This window comes from Periophthalmus magnuspinnatus, chromosome 9 (genome assembly GCF_009829125.3).
Source record: "Periophthalmus magnuspinnatus isolate fPerMag1 chromosome 9, fPerMag1.2.pri, whole genome shotgun sequence".
Taxonomy (NCBI): Eukaryota; Metazoa; Chordata; class Actinopteri; order Gobiiformes; family Gobiidae; genus Periophthalmus; species Periophthalmus magnuspinnatus.
This window is the reverse complement of record NC_047134.1, coordinates 6,242,843-6,261,479: the sequence shown is the minus strand read 5'-3', so window position 1 is coordinate 6,261,479 and position 18,637 is coordinate 6,242,843. Positions and strand designations below refer to the sequence as shown.

The 18,637-nt window shown below is 43.1% G+C and overlaps 1 protein-coding gene across 1 annotated transcript in view; it reads left to right on the top strand.

The window, feature by feature from the left end:
- The window catches only part of ndufaf2 (NADH:ubiquinone oxidoreductase complex assembly factor 2), a 32,172-nt gene that overhangs the window by 9,320 nt on the left and 4,215 nt on the right, over positions 1 to 18,637 (top strand). The window contains exon 2 of the mRNA XM_033972406.2: positions 15,911 to 16,000. Within this exon, the coding sequence (XP_033828297.1) occupies positions 15,911 to 16,000 (90 nt within the window). The remainder of the gene's footprint in view (positions 1 to 15,910; positions 16,001 to 18,637) is intronic.

Sequence of the window (18,637 nt, the reverse complement as noted above, 5' to 3'; positions counted from 1 at the left end):
TCTCTGGTACAGAAAGATTGAGGTGGGCCGAAACCTAGGTTGGGCTGTGGATTCAAAAGACCAACCAGGTCGTAGGGGCAGCAGTCTAAGCAGGGACTCCCAGACTTCCCTCAACCCAGTCATTTCTTCCAGCTCCTCCAATGGAACACTAAGGTACTCCCAGGCCACCTGAGAGACATAGTTCCTCCAGCGTGTCTTGGGTCTTCCCCGGGTGGGACATGCCCGGAACACCTGATGACCTAATGATCATAATTTGACTTTTTTACAGCTCAAATCTCAGTAAAACAGAAAAATAAACCAAAATTTTTCTCACTAGTGCAAAGAAAAATACCTCCAAAAAGTCCTATTCCATCTGTCATGTACTGTATGTATTTATCGTGACAGGCCTAGCAGTAAGCCACTTTTGTTTTGTAGTTTGAACAAAACAGTGTAGAAACATACAGCCGATACTCTAAAACAACAGTCTGTATAAAGAAGTGGACTAAGTGAGTGTGACATCACCCACAGCATTTAGCTCCAGTCAAATTAAGCTCCTTGAAGCTAGCAGATACAGGAGCACAATTTGGAACCCAGTTCCATATTTGGAATTCCAACCGCAAGTATCATAGCAACCAAAGAAACAATCTGGCACGAGGTAATGCCTTTTCCAGCCCACATCTCTGCAATCAAACCTTTTTCTAACGCTAGTAGGAGCGACCTCGGGGAAAGAAGGTGCCTGATTTGTCTCTTATTAATGTTCATATCTTGATTTAAGGACACAATAGTGAAATAAAAACCCCAGGATCATGTAGAGCGGGCTAATACAAACATTTTAAGACCAAACTGACAAGTCTGACAGCAGCAGCTACAGAAAGAGGAGCCACAGATTTTCAATGTAAAGTGAATTGGAGCCAGAGTTGATGGAGCTGGAAGCGTGCCCATGATCACTTCCTATTTGGAACACGGCTATGTCCATTTATATAAACAGTCTATGGCTTTTTTTCTCCTTGTTGCTGGGTGATTGTGATTAACCAAACTGAATGTCTGAAACATAATCACATTTGTTGAGGTTCAGGTTGGCTACGGCACAAAAAGTGAATGGACAGTAAAATTTGCACCTTCTGTCTCAGTTTGTAATATTACAAGACAAAGCTGTGTCCTCTTTAGCTCTGTTTCATCATTGAGGTGATGCTAGCAGCCTCAATATAACACCCCCTGTATAAACACTCCTCCGCTGCATGAACACACAGGATCTGTCTGACTTTGTAAATGAGAAACGATTGTGTGTGTGCTTTAAGTAAATGTGTGTTTTACCTCCACTCCAGGCCCCTATCACAACACAACAGCAGATGGCAGCGTGTCATCAGAGCCTCCATTCAAGTTGCATATTTCCACTGAAAGAGTCACCGCGGAGAGAGGCGAGGGTCCAAATGGCTGTTTATTCTGCCACAAGTCGTCCCCAGGGGGCGATAAGTGCGGGGCTGTCCTACCGGAGGACAACTGCGGCGTTTACCGGCGTGCAAGCGTGTCCAGAGCGGCCACACAAATCATATTAATGCATCGGACGCGCTCCTAATTCACTTTAAATGAAGGTTGTTGAGTCATTACGGGGGAAGCGAGTGCGTTTAGCACGACGTGGCGGAGAGGAGGTGCCAAGTGTGGAGCTCACTGTGTATGTGGGCACCCAACGACTTCATTAAAAAGGCATTTGAAAAGATAGATGTGGAATAGTTGCACATGTTTAATTTTATCATGAAGCTAATGGGAATCCGTCCAGCGTTTAAGATGTTCTGTTTCACTTTGGCCCTCTGCTGGTGGTGTTATGGTGATACAGCTTTAATACCGTGTTTTTTATGTGATCCTTTCACATATGTGCTTCAGATCCCTTGTGTTTTGCTCTTTTCATTGTAAATGGTGGCTAGGTCTATCATGTTAATTACTATATTGATTGTTGGTGACTATTGTGTTGACTCCCTTTAGAGTTTTTTTTTTTTTTTTTTTTTTTGTAAATGGGAACATGAAACCGTTAGAAAACTAAGCTTTTGATATCATGTCATTTAGATCATCTAATCTTATTTTAGTCCTGACCCCTGGTTGAACTCGCTTGTCTCCATGGAGATGTTATAGCTTTGCATATAAAATACCTTTGGATGATTTCAACCCTGGAAAAAGGTACATATTGGTGCTTTATTCAAACTATTAATAGACTGATTTTCTGTATTTCTAAGAAGCCTTCAATGTCACGTTGGTATTTTTGGAGGTTTGGTTGAATTTGCTCAGACCAGAAAATAGTTATAGGTTACTAAATTAGTACTAGTGAGTACGCCCCACTACCTGTTATTTTGTTCATTTCATTTCATCGGCTCTACACTCCCGCTTGGGCCTGGTTCACACCGCTGTCGCTCGTCTGAACCCCTCCAAGACACAAGACTGACACCGCACACATCTTCTCCACCCGCGTCTCTCCTTATCCAGCTCCACAACATTTGAACACAGTCGACAGGCAGAGCGAAACCAGGCCGAAGGAGAGACTTACGGAGGGCGGAGGAGAGGGTGGGCTCTGCGGAGTGAGTGACAAAAAACAATGGGGATGCTGACATATGGGCTGAAATTATAGACTGGGGGAGAGTGCAGAGAAGGGAGGATTTGTGACAGAAAGAGGGTGAATTGAGTGGGTGGGACAGGCTGCCGGAGCGGAGGTGGAGGTAGGTTAATGGAATGAGAGAGCGGGCGATGGAAGGTGGAGGGGGGGGAGGAGACTGATGGAGGTGACTGTGAAGGGGTGGACAGTTTGGGTGGATGGACGGCAGCACAGGGCCATGGAGGAGAACAGCAGTGATGTGTAGGGAGGGTTCAGAGGGGGGTGAGGGGGATGAGAGAGGGGTGAGACGGGCTGGGGTCACACCCAACTGAACTACGACAGTTCAGTTGGGTGTGACTGACAGGCAAATTAACCAATCAGTTAAATTTGTGTCAAAATAAAACATAGCAGCTTATGAGTTAAAAAGGGGGCAAAAAGATCTGCAGAATAAAAAAAAATCAAATGTTGATCAGATCTTTTTGCCGATGGGCCGAGTGATGAGGTCATCAACTTTTTCTTCAGAGCTTAACTCTGTTTAATGTAGCACTATGCTCAAACACCTACCCTCCTCCTATTGGTCAAACTCTGAGTGCAGGGTAATCTGTGGGTTTAAAGTATTTGTCCTCTGCATTTTGACCCATCCTTCACTGCCTCTGGGGCAGCAGAAGCAATTCTCCAGATCTTGATCTTATATTAGATAAAAATTCAAAGTGAATTCTTTGTGAATCAAATCTAAATTCTGATATTATTATGAAAAAAAACCAAACAAATTCATGCTTTTCTGATTATAGTTCAAATGATTTCTGTATTGTAAAAGTAAACTGCAGAGTTAAGTCACTTTTATATCTCATGATGATTGTTGTTAGATTCACCTGAAAACCTCATATAGTCCAAATCCAGACTGATCTCTGTAGTATATATACAGAGGGATATCGATCCATCAAAGGAGCTCATTGGTCAGCCATTATTTTGAATAAAATGATATTTCTGCCACATCTTAATTACGTAACAGAGTTTAGGCTGTCCTCAGTGATTCTGCAGATACCCTCCATGTTTTTCAGCCCTGTGCGATATTTTCGTCCTTTTTTCCCCCTTGTAGGCATCCATATTTATTTAGATACAGACGGACCATGCATGTCCCAGATTGGCTAATCCACCGGTCAGTCACGTCACATTTTCATAAAGTACTGGAGACGTGTGTGTTTTGGATCCAGTGAAAACTTCAGTTGTATTAAAATGGAAACAGAAAAATCCAAAGAGCATATTTCTGTATTATTCCCTGTCATGTGTCAGTCAGCGTCTATGGGGACAGAACAAGCGCCTGAAGCTCCGCCTCCTCCACAGCAAATGCAAAACATGGCTCTGGCCTTTTCCCTCTAAACCTCCTCCTTACGTCACCAGACTCGGGGGCTAATGGGTTACTATGGTTACAGCCGTCACACATGCCCCTCCATATTTTTCCAGGGGAGGGAGAGGGGAGAAAGGGGGAGAGAGAAGAGGAGAGAGCGAGAGAGAGAGAGGTTGCCCTTCTATGGGTGAAGCTTGTATCTCTGTCTTCATAAAGATGTCGAGGGGTGGGCCTGGATTGGTCTCTTAGCACAGGAGAATTCTGGGAGGAGGAAACCTGCTCCCGTGACGAAAGCAGACATTTTGAACCATGATAAAGCGACAAAATAGATCTGCGTATTCTGCAGATGCACAGTTCTGTAAAAAATAAAATAAAAAATAAAATTGCGATCTTCTTAAGTATTGCTGTTTCTGTTTTGGTATAAACATCAATACTGTCCAAAGTTGACGTTTTCAAGAACTGATAAAAAGACTGAAATCTGAACTGACAGACTAATACAAGAATCACAGGGAGGGCATCTGACACACACGCGGAGGGCATCTGACACACACAGAGCATTTGACACCTGAAGACACTGGTTTGTTTGAATTCAAATCCAGAGCAAACATGACCAGTGCCATGTACAATAACATATCATTAGGGTTATGATGCTAATGATATGTTGTCATATTTTATTGATGAGTGAAAGTGCTGTGAAGTGGTGCACAGGTTAATAATTCATTCTTAACTGCAATTACAAAAGTTCATTTGTGAACCTTCAACCGACCAGATTCAAATATTTCTCATGACATGACCGTGACATAGGGCACTGAGTTCAAATGCTAGACATATAAATGTGGTGTTAGTTTAAAATTCAGATATAAACCCAAACAAAAATATAATCTAATGAATCAAAACCATTTCAATTTTCACTTTTCAATTACACTTGTCCCTGTCCCATGCCTCACCTGGTATCTGTAATCAAAGACAAAAGCCGCAGAAAAAGTGCATACACATCTGGCGCCCGGAATGACATTGGAAAGGTAAAAAAATCTGCCAGGTTGCCCCCCAGCCGTCCTCGCTTGGGACAGATACATACGAGTGTGTGTGTGTGTGTGTATGTGAGAGAGAGAGAGATTTGTGTGTTTGTGAGAGATGTGTGTGTGTATGTGTGCATGAGAGATGTGGGTGTGTGCGTGACAACTGTGTGTGTGTGCATGAGAGGTGTGTATGTGTGTGAGACTGAGCCGGAGCAGGTGATGGCGTTTATCAAGGTGGGGACAGGGTTCAGGGAGCAGCCCCTCAGAGCTTGTCACGTCTTATTCTAACGAGCCAACACCTGCCGTTTGATTGGTTAACAGTTCCAGCTGCCACGGCAACCCCCACTCCCCCCCCTGCAGTCTCCCTCTCCCGTCCCTCCCCCTTCCCCCACTCACTTTCACGACTGGGATGAGCGGAGCCGACAGGTGAGATTGCTCATGAGAATGTATTGTTGTTATTAGACTCGTGGGCTGTTTTTTGGATCTGGAGTTACGGCTGAATGATGAGTCTAAAACGGGATTTGAATAGTTACGATTTCGATTTCAAACGCACTCATTATTAAGAGGTGAAAAGTATTTTGTTCCTATTGTTCCTTTTATTATTTTTAAACCTGCTAACCTGTAATTTTGGCCTTGTGAAATTATTTTAGTGTTTGTTACTGCTGTATAATATCCGTTTTCTCAAGTGCTCCTTGATGAGCCTTATATGGAAAAATCTAATTTTGTATTTTGTAAATCTTACCACAAAAGTCTCCATATCCATATCTATACTAAAACTAGCAGAAACAGATTTGAACAAGTATGGGATTGAAAAAATTCACTTGCAAAATTGGAGTTCTGTAAACGGTTTTTATATCAGAACTAGTGTAAGGTCACAGGGTAGTATTAAAAAACTTGCAAGGGATGGAAACTGAATGAAATGAAAATTTCTATCAAAATCACTATTAAGCCTTTCCTATAGAATCGAAGTTGAGTTTGAAATTTTGGACCTTTAGATTTTATTGTCTCGATGTATCTGTCAATTCAGTGAATGCTAACTGCGCAAATGATGGAAATAATAATAAGACTATATCAGTCACACCTGAAAAGTACAAATATAAAGTTGAAGATTATTTTTAATATTCATTTTATGACCATAAAAAAAAGCTGATATTTTTTCATATCAAAATGGTGCACTCCCCAGTGTTGTCAGCAGAGGGCCACACACACCTAATCCAAGCCTTTACATGGAAATGCGAACAAGGTGAATTTTTTATTTTTTTGGTGCATATCTGGTTAATGTGTTTTAGTAACATTTATTCCTCTAAATTCTGAACTCACTGATCTTGGTGATGCGATTCCAATTCCCTATGATGATCACTGTTGTCGTGTCCTTGAGCAAGGCACTTAACCCACCTTGTCCCCAGTGTCTGTGTACATGGGTGTATGAATGTGGGTGTGAATGGGTGAGCAATTCTTTGATGTAAAGCGCTTTGAGCCTTGAAGGTGGAAAAGTGCTGTATAAAAATGTGACAGTTTACCAAAAAGAACCAAAGTGAGTTGTCTTGATATGTCTGTCAGTGTACTGAATCAGTTTTTTGTTTATCTTATACGTCACACCTGAAAAGTACTACAATATAACATGCTACTATCGTCTGACTTTGAACGACTCTACTTGGACCACACAAACTTCTGTAACTAACACAGTGGCATGCTTTCCCCTGTGATGCGTTCTTACCTTCACCTTTTGATTGGTTCCCCGTTCCAGCTGCCGTGACAACGCCCCTCCTGTCTTCCCCTCCTCCTCCTCCTTTTCCTCTCCTCCCTCTCTCTCGCTCCCCTCCCCCTCGTTCACAAGTCCGCGTTCAGACGAGTCCCGCTCAGACAGGTGAGATGGTTCATGAATATTTATGCTATGGGATTTCTTGCCCCTAGCCCCTCCCCCCTTCGCTCCCTTCGCTCCCTCCCATCCTTCCTGTCATCGCGGTGCTTCGTTTGTCCTTCACGGTAAGAGGCTGCGTCCTGGCTCCTGTCCCCCAGGTTAATCTCGCGGCCGCTCGCTTTTGTGTGTAGTGTGTGTGTAGATATGTGTGTGTGTGTGTGACAGTGTATTTTGCTGGTAAGAAGACTCTCCCCAGTGACAGATGAAGACGGCAGAGCTGTCATATAGGGGCACTGCTGCAGATAGAGAGCTCCCAGCACCCACCCAGCACCCACCCTGCATCCACCCAGCACCCACCCAGCATCTTCTCTCTCGACTCTGGTGCCAATTCAGTTTTTCTTGAAAAACTGTGGGCCCTCTCTCTGTAACGGCTGTTGTCAGACTCGTCATTTTGGTCTTGAAATGTTCGTATTAACCCACTGTACATGATGCTGGTGTTTTTATTTCACTATTGTGTCCATAAATCAAAATATGAACATTAATAACAGACAAATCAGGCACTTTCTTTCCCTGGTGTCAATCCGACTAGTGTTAGCAACAGGTTTGATTGACAACGTTGCTAAGCTTCCTCTCCCTGCTAAACCAGCAGTGCGGGCGGGAATGGGTGCTAACCAGCCTCGCTCTGGATTGGCTCTTTGGTTGCTATGGTACTTGTGGTCAGAATTCCTAATATGGAACTCTGCTCCAAATTAACCCCTGTAACTGCTCTAGCTCCGATGAGCTTCATTTGACTGGAGCTAATCGCTGTGGGTGACGTTACACTCACTTAGTCCACTTTTTTATACAGTCTATGTTCTGGAAAAAATTGCACTTAAAACAAAATCCAGGTATTAAAACTTAAATTGTAAATCAAATGCTACTCACAATGCAAAAATCACAACTCGATATTTTGCCAAAATCCTTCAGACTCCCTGCACCCACCCAGCACCCTCTTCCCTTCCACACACACGTGCACACAAACACGCCAGAGCTGAAGGTGGGGGTGAAGCTGGAGGACACGGGATAGAAGCAGTGATCTGTGAAGCAGAAACAAGGCTTAGTTTAAGGTTGAAGAATGAAACTGTAATTAAATCAAATGAAATACTGGTTTTAGATAAACACTAAAAGTACACTGCTTTGGGATTGTGTTTTAACTGGAGCCTAAGCACAAAGGGACAAAGGGAAACAGCAGGAGGACAGTGAGTTGTGTTTGTCGCTGGGCGAAAAGTATAACAAAATAGTGCATAGTACATTTGTGGTCCAGCCTTATTCCTTTTTCCATATATATATATATATATATATATATATATATATATATATATATATATATATATATATATACACACAGTTAAAATTTTTGATCCAATTCAGTTTATTTTTAATATTAATTTCATAAACATAAACAACAATATGCTGCAAATTTTTCATATTGAAATGGTGCACTCCCCATTGTTGTCAGCAGAGGGCCTCACACACCTAATCCAAGCTTTTACACAGAGATGAAAACAAGGCGAGGTTTTTTATCGACTCACATGCTGCTTATTTAAAAAAACAAATAAACAAAAAAACGCATCATTGGTAGAGAGGTCAGGTCCACTGACACACAGCTTGGTGGTGCAATTCCAGCTCCCACAGATGAATGCTGTTGTTGTGTCCTTCGGCAAGACATTTAACCCACCTCTCCCCCAGTGTCTGTGTACACTGGTGTATGAATATGTGTGTGAATGGGTGAGTGGTTCCTTGATGTAAAGCGCTTTGAGCCATGGATGTGGAAAAGTGCCATGTAAAAATGTGACCATGCCCATTTAAAAAGATGTTCTGATATGTCTGTGTGTGTAAGATGCCCTGCCTGTGTCTCTATGGGGTCTTATTCTGTATAAAAACCCTGTAGTATAGATCTGTACAAACATGTTCTGATATAAGTTTGCCAGTTCATATTTCAGTCTTTTTGTCAGTTCTTCAGGACATGCTTGACTGTAAACTTTGAACAGAATCACATTATTAAAACAAATCCCAAATCTAATTGTAATCTATGAAATTTCTCCAAACCTGCTATTTGTAGAAAACACTGTATTGTTTTAATCACGGGCTTAGAAGTGTTTTTCCATTTGGAGCTGCCCTGTCTTTTCAGGAGTGAACCGTGTTTGGACTCTGTGTGCTGTTTTTCTAAAGCTTCATATTCATTCAGCTCGATGATTTTTAAGTTTAAATATAAAATTGGGATGAATTGATAAAGACCGTAGCCACGTGTGTCAGTGAGCAGGTCCCACAGGCAAAATCGCTGTGTAAAACCGTGCCAAAGCTAGCGAGTTGTGCTATGCTACGTTAGCTTAAGATTAAACTTGGAAAAGGCCAAACCCTAGAAGTGAAATTTTATTTCATCCCATTTGAAATATTATCATAAGCAGTCTCTTTATGCACATAAAGTGAACTCATTTGTTTGAAGTCTATATCAATATTAAGAAATAGACTCGATACTCTATACCAGATATGTCAGACTCAGGCAAGATCATATCAAATATGTATTAGAGTTGGCCCGCCAGCTGCCACACTAGTATAGCACATGCACCCCTAATACTACAAATCCCAGAATGCTTTGCAAATACGTTGGCACTGGCCCCCACCACTTCTGTTGACACTCATTAGCATCTGCCACCTGTTGCCTCACTCAAATTTAATCCACCCCTTCTGAAAAATATGCAGATGTTGTTAAAATGTTTCAATAAATATTTAGTTTGGCCCGTGATTTACTCCCAGTTTTTAATTTTGGCCCTCTGCAAATTTGTGTTTGACACCCCTGCTCTATACCTATCCTGATACCACAATAATAAAAACTCTCTTCCTTTAGACAATGGAATGTGATTTGCCACATTGAATGGTAGCACTTTCTTTTATAATTTCATGTGGCCTTATATCTGTGTAATGCCTCAGTGGTTTAGGTAGGTTGGACTCTTGTGAGCTTTAAGATGTGTTATAATTCATTCTGTTACCTCCTCAACATAGTTGGAGTTGTGCTTTGTTTCAATCACACATGTTTGAGTAACCCTTTATTTTTAGTCTGTCTACATCCCCAAAGCTCAAAATGCTCTGTTCCACCTTGTGATGCCATGAAGTGGTAGTAAGTTAACAGCTCCTTTTACCTTTAGTTCAGTAGAGACTGGTAATTCCAGGGCTGAAATCATGCAAATGATTTTAGTGAATGTGGACGGAGTTTCAAAACAAAGTGGAGCATTTCCTGTATGATCACATGACATCACAAAGTGGAACATGCTTGTACAGATTTAAACTACAGGGTTAGTAGTTTTTATACAAAATAAGGCAAGTTAAATTGTTATTTGTGGCGGAAACAATGCTACTTCCTGCAACTCTACGTTAAAGTTCACATATTCTTCTATTCTCTGTTACCTCGGCCTTTTCTTTGTCCTTGATCAGCGGTTACCCCGAGATCCCCCTCCCCCTCTCACCCGCCGAGAGTTTCACCCTCCGAGAGCTCCCCCCCCAGAGAGCACCATTCCACCCCCCTGTGCACGCGCTTGTCATAAATATATGTACATTCTCTGTTTGTTATTCAAATCCAGCAGCGCGATGGAAGGGCTTTCGTCATGCTGCAGAGGAGACGCCATGTTCTGGGGGATGTTACCAAGCACACCCATAGAAACATGGCAGAAGGGGGCACCGCGCTTTACACCGATTAGTTTCAACACTAAGCATCGCTACTGGGGTGCCATTCTGCTGCCACCCACACCCACTGCTAATGCGAACATCTTTGCATAATTAGCATACCTGTTAAATGTATACTGTGTTAGCATTAGCTGTAGAAGCAAGGGCATGTGAGCCGCTAGCTATTTGTGCTGCATTCTGTTTTCGAGGATTTCTCAGTAAGTATTATAAAGGCACAAGAAAAAAAAGGGCTGCTTGCTAGTGTACAGCTGGACATCACAACAAAGTGCCGCATGCTGTCGGCACCCCCTATGGATAGCTGCACATCACACTAGCGAGCACCCCATTTTTTTTTACTTGTAGGATTCAGCAGCGTCGCATAATCATTTTGGTACAAGTATCACTGATTAAGAAAATAAAACTGGAAAAGGAAGTGCGTACATCACAGTGGGTGCGCACCGGCGTGAATGAAAATGGGGGTAGATCGGCAAAATGGCGTCTTGATCATAAGAGATTAAAGATTACTCAAACATGAATCACTCAAAATACAACTTCAGAGGCTCAATGAGAAGAAACGACTAGATCATGTTTAAAAATCTGAAAAGTCAAGTTTAATGAATAGGTCTAATTTAACCGTAACATTAACATAAACCTATAACTTTAAAGAATAACCCTGTTCCTGAACTCTTCAATTGGACTGACCAATCAGAGTAGAGCGTCCCTCCTGACCCTACTCTCCAGCATAACCCTCTTCCTCTAGCAGAGCTCCTCCTCCTCTTCCTTCAATAGAGCTCCTTCTCCTCCTCCTTCTCCTCCTCCAGCCTCCATCACTCCATCACCTCTTCCAGTCTGAGGGTTCTCTAGTCTGTAGCGATCTGTTGTTGTTGAGGTAAACATCAGGGCCATCACTCTCGCAGCGCATGGCGGTGGTTGGCTCCATTTGTCCGTGTCCAGCGAGCTGCGGAGCGCTGATGGAATCCTGACAGATTGTCTGTGTTTTGGAGCGTGCTGTTTTCCTTGCCCTCCCATTCCTCTCCTCCGTGCCACGTTTGCCATGCATCATCACTCTCTCTCTCTCTCTTCTACCTCCAGCCTCCCTGCCTCATTTCTCACAGGGACAAGAGCGATGGGTGGACATCCAGCTGTACCTGCAATAAGGAGCTAAGGTGCAGGCAGAGGAGAAAGCTGGACTTGGGTCTTAAAGGGGCTGTACACAATTTTTATATATATTTTTTTTTTCCACATACAATTCAATTCAATTCAATTCATTTATTTTTGTAACGCCCAAAATCACAACAACAGTTGTCTCGAAGGGCGTTCATGTTTTGGTTGATGGGGGAAACCGGAGTACCCGGAGGAAACCCATCCAGACATGGGGAGAAACATGAAAAACTCCACACAGAAAGGCCTGGTGACCCGGGGATCAAACCAACCTTCTTGCTGTGAGACATGAGTGAAGGCACTCAGTCACCGTGCCGCCAAGACACAAAAAACAAAACAACAGGAAGAATCAGACACAACAGGAAAAATCAGACACAACAGGAAAAATCGGACACAACAGGAAAAATCAGACACAACAGGAAAAATCAGACAACATAAGAAATCGGCCAGGCGAGGGGGAGGAAGACCAGACGAGGAGGAGGAGAGCCGGGCGAGGAGGAGGAGAGCCAGGCAAGGAGGAGGTCCAGCTGTCATCGGGGCATCTGAAAGAGATACACTCCACAGGGGGAGTGGGACAGGGGACAACATGTGAATAGCATTGCTGATGAGAAAATAGGGCAAAGTAGAGGATAGTGCTCAGGTTGCCATACTTCCCCCAGCTAGTTACTCCTACTGCAGCTTATCTTATCCCGGGTTTTAATAACCCTAACTCCCTCACTAAGTAACCTGGTCATACGCTATACCGAAGAGGAAGGTTTTAAGCCTGGTCTTAAATACAGAGACTGTGGGGGCCTGTTTAACATCAGCAGGGAGTTGATTCCATAGCACAGGAGCTTGGTAACTGAATGCTCTCCCTCCCACTGTACTTTTGGACACTCTAGGAACCACTAATAGTCCTGCATTCTGAGAGCGGAGTGCTCTGTTTGGCTGGTACGGGACAATAGCATCTTGCAGATAGGATGGGGCCATACCGTTTAGGGCTTTGTATGTCAGGAGGAGGACTTTGAATTTGATTCTAAGCTCGACAGGAAGCCAGTGCAGATATTTTAGTACAGGACTGATGTGGTCTCTTCTTTTAGTTCCTGTTAGGACTCTGGCCGCTGCATTTTGGACCAACTGGAGGCTCCTTATAGTACTTTTGGGGCAGGCGGCAAGCAGGGAATTACAGTAATCAAGTCTGGAAGTAACAAATGCATGGATGAGTTTTTCAGCATCGTTTTTAGGTAAAATATTTCTAATTTTAGTTATATTTCGCAGGTGAAAGTATGCGGTTTTACAAGCTAGGTTTACATGGGCTGTGAATGAGAGATTTTGATCAAATAGGACTCCAAAATTTTTTACAGTAGGGCTAGAAGCTATACTCGCATTGTCGAGTGAGATTATCTGGTCTGACAGAGAATCTCTTTGACCTTTGGGACCAACGACAATGACCTCTGTTCATTCACATACAATTTATCTTGCCCCAGTACAGATACACTGCCTGGCCAAAACCAAAAAAGATCATACACTAATATCTTGTTGGACCGCCTTTAGCTTTGATTATGGCACACATTCTCTGTGGCATTGTTTCAATAAGCTTCTGCAATGTCACAAGATTTATTTCCATCCAGTGTTGCATAAATGTTTCACCAAGATGCATGATGCATTGATGATGGTAGAGTCTGACCGCTGCACAAAGCCTTCTCCAGCACATTCCAAAGATTCTCAATGGGGTTAAGGTCTGGACTCTGTGGTGGCCAATCCATGCGTGAAAATTATGTCTCATGCTTCTGAACCACTTTTTCACAATTTGAGCCCGATGAATCCTGGCATTGTCATCTTGCCATCAGGGAAGAAAAAATCCATTGATGGAATAATCTGCTCATTCAGTATATTCAGGTGTCAGCTGACCTCATTCTTTGAGCACAGACTGTTGCTGAACCCAGACCTGACCAACAGCAGCAATACCGAATACCTATTTGCTTAGTTATTTCCAGGTGGCGACTTTTTTGGGCCAGGCAGTGTATATTGTAAATGCAGCTCTCACAGACACCAGGGGTGAGGTTGGTTAAGTGCCTTGCCTAAGGACACAATGACAGCATTCATCTGTGGGAGCTGAAGTTGCATCCCCAACCTGTGGGTCAGTACATATGACCACTCTATCAGTGATGTTTGTATTGAGAGTAGGTTTCGAACCGACAACCTTTGAATCAGTGGACAAACACTCTACCAACTGAGCCACTGACGCCCCCATTAACTCAATCTGATGATACCGGGAATGGGTTAGGAAACTGTGGAATAGTTTAGACCATTGCAAACATTTTAAAATGAGCTAGTTTTGTTTTTCTGTAAAAATCAAGGACCTTTAATTAAGCTTGGTCCATGCCTTGGTCAGAAGGTCCTGGAGGATTCGCCTCTTCCCTGTTGTGATTTTAGACTGGATGGAAATGAGCATCTTGAAGAATGCTTTGTGATCTGTGAATGGTTTTCTGAGCCCGTGTGGGTACAACCCGAGCTCAAAATGGAACATCAAAAAAGTGACTGTTGCCATGATTGAAATGCGCCATGTTTCTGGCAGAGCAAACCTCTATAGAGAGACATTAGCCATAACAATGTTAAAAGGTAAAACTAACATGAAGGAATGACGCCATAAACTGCTGAGTCACTGCTGCTAAATACATCACTCTGTAGTGGCAGAATACATTTGAATGAACGCTAAATAGGCTCTGGCACAACAGCACCCTCAACCTCACTGTTAGCATCACTACTTCCTGTCCAGTTTTTATCTCTATAAGGTTTTTGCCAAGTCAAGCTAAAATGAATAAATATTTAAAGATCAGGCAGGAGACGGGAAGCTGCAGGTGGATCACGGGTCAGAGGTTAGGGTGTTAGGGTCAGACAGTGGACAGGGAGCTGCAGGTGAGTCAGGGGTCAGAGGTTCGGGGGTTAGGGTTAGACAGTGGACAGGAAGCTGCGTGTGGATGTCACTGACAACATGTTAAGCACTACTCAAATAAAATGAATACTTCACCGGAGACACTTCTATGTTTAAGAGATATGTTTGTGTCTCAATGCTAATGCTAATATTATTTTAATACATTTATTTTCTATTTTACGCTTTTAATAACAGCTCTTGTGCATAGAACCTATTCACAAATGTTGAACCTGATCATTTCTATTCATGACTAGACCCAAGAACTCTCTGTGTTACAGTACAACCTTGCAATTTAACAATATTAATTTTATCTGCCCCCATTTGTATGAAATATTAGGCCTGTAGAATGTTGTGATCTCGTCTGAAACACAGTGATTGGTTTAACAGTAGAGTAATATGTGACATCACAATCCCCAGCTCTACATCAGCCTGTAGGTGGCACTGTACCACTGGCTCTCTCTGGCTCCCTCTCTCTGGCTCTCTCTCTATCTCACTCTGTCTGTCTCCCTTTCTGTCCTCCCTCTCTCTGTCTCTCTGTCTCTCTCTCTTGGTTTCCCTCTCTCTGTCTTCCTCTCTCTGGCTCCCTCTCTCTGGCTCCCTCTCTCTGGCTCCCTCTCTATCTCACTCTCTCTGTCTCTCTCTCTCTCTGGCTCTCTCTCTGGCTCCCTCTCTCTGGCTCCCCCTCTCTGGCTCTCTCTCTGTCTCCCTCTCTCTGTCTCTCTTGTTCTCCCTCTCTCTGGCTCCCTCTCTCTAGCACTCCCTGTCTGTCCCGTTTATTAGAGCTGTATTTTTCAGGGAAGTACCATTCTTTCCCTTACTGTGTGTCTGCTACACCTCCTCTTCATACCTCCATCTTCATGTCATTGTGTGCCAGCCAAACTTGTTTAATCAGCAGATTGGGTAGAAATAATTGGCGTGGGCCTTGGCTGCTAGCGAGTGCTGTGCTGTATACAGATAGTGAAGGGAGTGTTTAATATTCTGGGCGGCTCGTGGCTCTCCTGTTCTCTGTGATATCTGACCTCTTTTGTCTCGCGCTCAGCTTGATGTTGATTTTGGAGGGCATTGTTAGCCGCTGCGTCATGATTGGTCCAAACGCTCGGGCATAGAAGGAGAGGGAGGGGTCCGCGGTTGGTCGGGTTAGACGGCTCATTTGCATAAAGGCTTAGCCCAGATTTGGAGAGATGTGAGTAGCCCCGAGGCCACGAGGTAATCACGAGCGTCCTGTCACGCCGCTGTCATGGCGATGGCGAAGCGTTGTGTCTGGGATGGCCTATTTGTTTGTGCTGCTCTGTGTCCGTTGTCTCGCCTTACTCACTCTTCTTCTCCTGTTTTGTTTCTTTTTTTGCAGGGAGAGTGGTACGAGCCAAGCGAATGGTGGAGGCAGCAAATCCCTCAGAATTTGAGTACATAGAAGGCAGCATTCCCATAGAGTGGGATGGTGAGTCGGGATGTCAAAAGGATTGGGAATCAGATGCTAATCTATACTAAATCAAAACTAGATACTCAGTTGAGCAAGTATTGATATTGAATGAAATTTGGATCCTTCCTGTTTTAGAATGATCTTAAGTTTTATCAGAACTAGGATAAAACTAGGATATATATATATATATATATATATATATATATATATATATATATATATATATATATATATATATATATATATATATATATATATATATATATATATATATATATATATCTTATCCCTTTTTTTTTCATGCTCAGGACCTCTGCCAGAGGCCTGGGAGTTTGAGGGTTCTCCGCAGTATCTTTGCTGTTCCTAGTACTGCACTTTTCTGGACTGAGATATCTGATATCTGTTTTTCCTGGGATCTGCTGTAGCCTCTCCTCCAGTTTGAGGGTCATTGCCCCTGCCCCGAGTGCTCCAATGGCCACGGGCACCACTGATGCCTTCACCTTCCAGGCTTTCTCCAGGTCTTCTTTGAGCCCCTGGTATTTCTCTTGTTTCTCATGTTCCTTTTTCCTGATGTTCCCATCACTTGGTACTGCGATGTCCACCACAACGGCTTTGCTCTGTTGTTTATCCACCAATGTCTGGTTGGTTCACCATTACCATTCTGTCAGTCTGTATCTGGAAGTCCCACAGGATCTTGGGACTCTATATGGAAGAAGGAGGCAGCACATAGCAGCAGTGCACAGTAGCTGGTGGCTCTGAGAGAAGACCACAGCAACCTCCCTGAACAGAATCTAGTCACCGTCACAGTGGCAGACATCCAGAAAAGAGTCTCGGGTATGAAAAACTGGCCCGTACCAGGCCCTGACATGATCTATGCCTACTGGCTGAAGAAGCTCACTGCTCTCCATGAGCACCTGGCAGCACAAATGAACCAGCTGCTAATGGATGGTACTCACCCTGAATGGCTAACCAAAGGGGGTACGATCCTGATCATGAAGGATCCCTCAAAGGGTACAGTCCTATCCAACTATCGGCCAATGACCTGTCTCTCCACAACATGGAAGCTCATGTCAGGCATCATTGCGGCTAAGATAAGTGGGCACATGGATGAATACATGAGCACAGCGCAAAAGGGCATCAGCAAAGATACCAGGGGAGCCAAACACCAGCTCCTGGTAGACCGAACAGTCGTCCAAGACTGCAGAACCCGTAAGACCAACCTGTGCAACATGTACATGTATATATATATATATATATATATATATATATATATATATATAGGTATATATATATATATATATATATATATATATATATATATATATATATATATATATATATATATATATATATATATATATGTATGTCTATTGCATTGATACTAAGAACTTTTAACTGTCAAATTTGAAAAGCTGAAGTCTACAGAGTTACACCACACATCAAGGCCAATGCAGGTTCCATCTCCACATCTCACTCTCATTCAGACTTAAGTGACTCTCCAAAGATTCTAAAGGCCATCATGGATAGTGTATTACTATAGTATTAGTATAGTTTATAATATTTTGTGCGATGTGAGCAGGAGTGCGACGTGAGCAGGAGTGCGACGTGAGCAGGAGTGCGACGTGAGCAGGAGTGCGACGTGAGCAGGAGTGCGACGTGAGCAGGAGTGCGACGTGAGCAGGAGTACGAAACATGGCTGCCATTCTGCACTACCCAAATGCACAATGACAGATTAATATAGGCGAGTGTCATGCTCAAGGGCACCATGACATTATCACTGTTTGGAAATGAACTGAATACTTTATGATTGAAATGTGACTAACATTAGTTAGTTCATTTTAACATTAAAATGGAGAGATCTGGGGCTCGTCACAGGACAGACACAGGACAGTCTGCAAAGTGCTGCTTAAGTAAAACACTATCACACACTTACAGTGCTTCTATCAGGGACAACACTAATCCCTGCTATTTTTCATATTTGACTGTGGGGGGCAGCACCGAGCACATGTCTGGTTTTATCAAAGACGCCTTCTGTCGCTGTTTTACAAGCGTGCCATAAAAACAGGTTTGTGATTTCGTATACGCAGATACAAACTGTTCCCGGTGTCGTAGACAGCTTTATCCACTTTAAAGCCCCAGCACCTCATGCATTTTCATCAGGATGCAAATAAGAGTGGGATAAAAGCTGGCTCCACATCCCTGCGCTCCGCAGGAGGAGTTAGCCCAGATCCCTGGCTCTTGCCGTGTTCCTGGATGCCTTTAACCTGCTCTGTGATTCAGTGCGTTCAGCCAAGAGAGGAGAGGAGGAGTAGGGGGAGGAGGAGGAGGATGTTTTTGTTTTGTTTTTTTTCCTAATTCAGTGGCACTTTTCTTACAGCATTGGTAGATCATTGCATTATCTTAAAATACTGTATTTTGAAACCAGTTAAAATATCTTCAGACTAATAAATGTAGGTCTTGAAAGAAAAAGGAAACAGGTCAAAACTTCTTAAATTAAGATCAAAACATTTAAAATCAGTATGTCCATTTGATTTAGTCCATTTGAGGGCTAAAATGCTTTTACAGCTCTGAAAAATCCATTTATCTGTTTTGTTCAGCTTTAGACTCATGTTGGTATAGTACCTGTTTTAACCCATGATTTTAGACCTGGGTGCA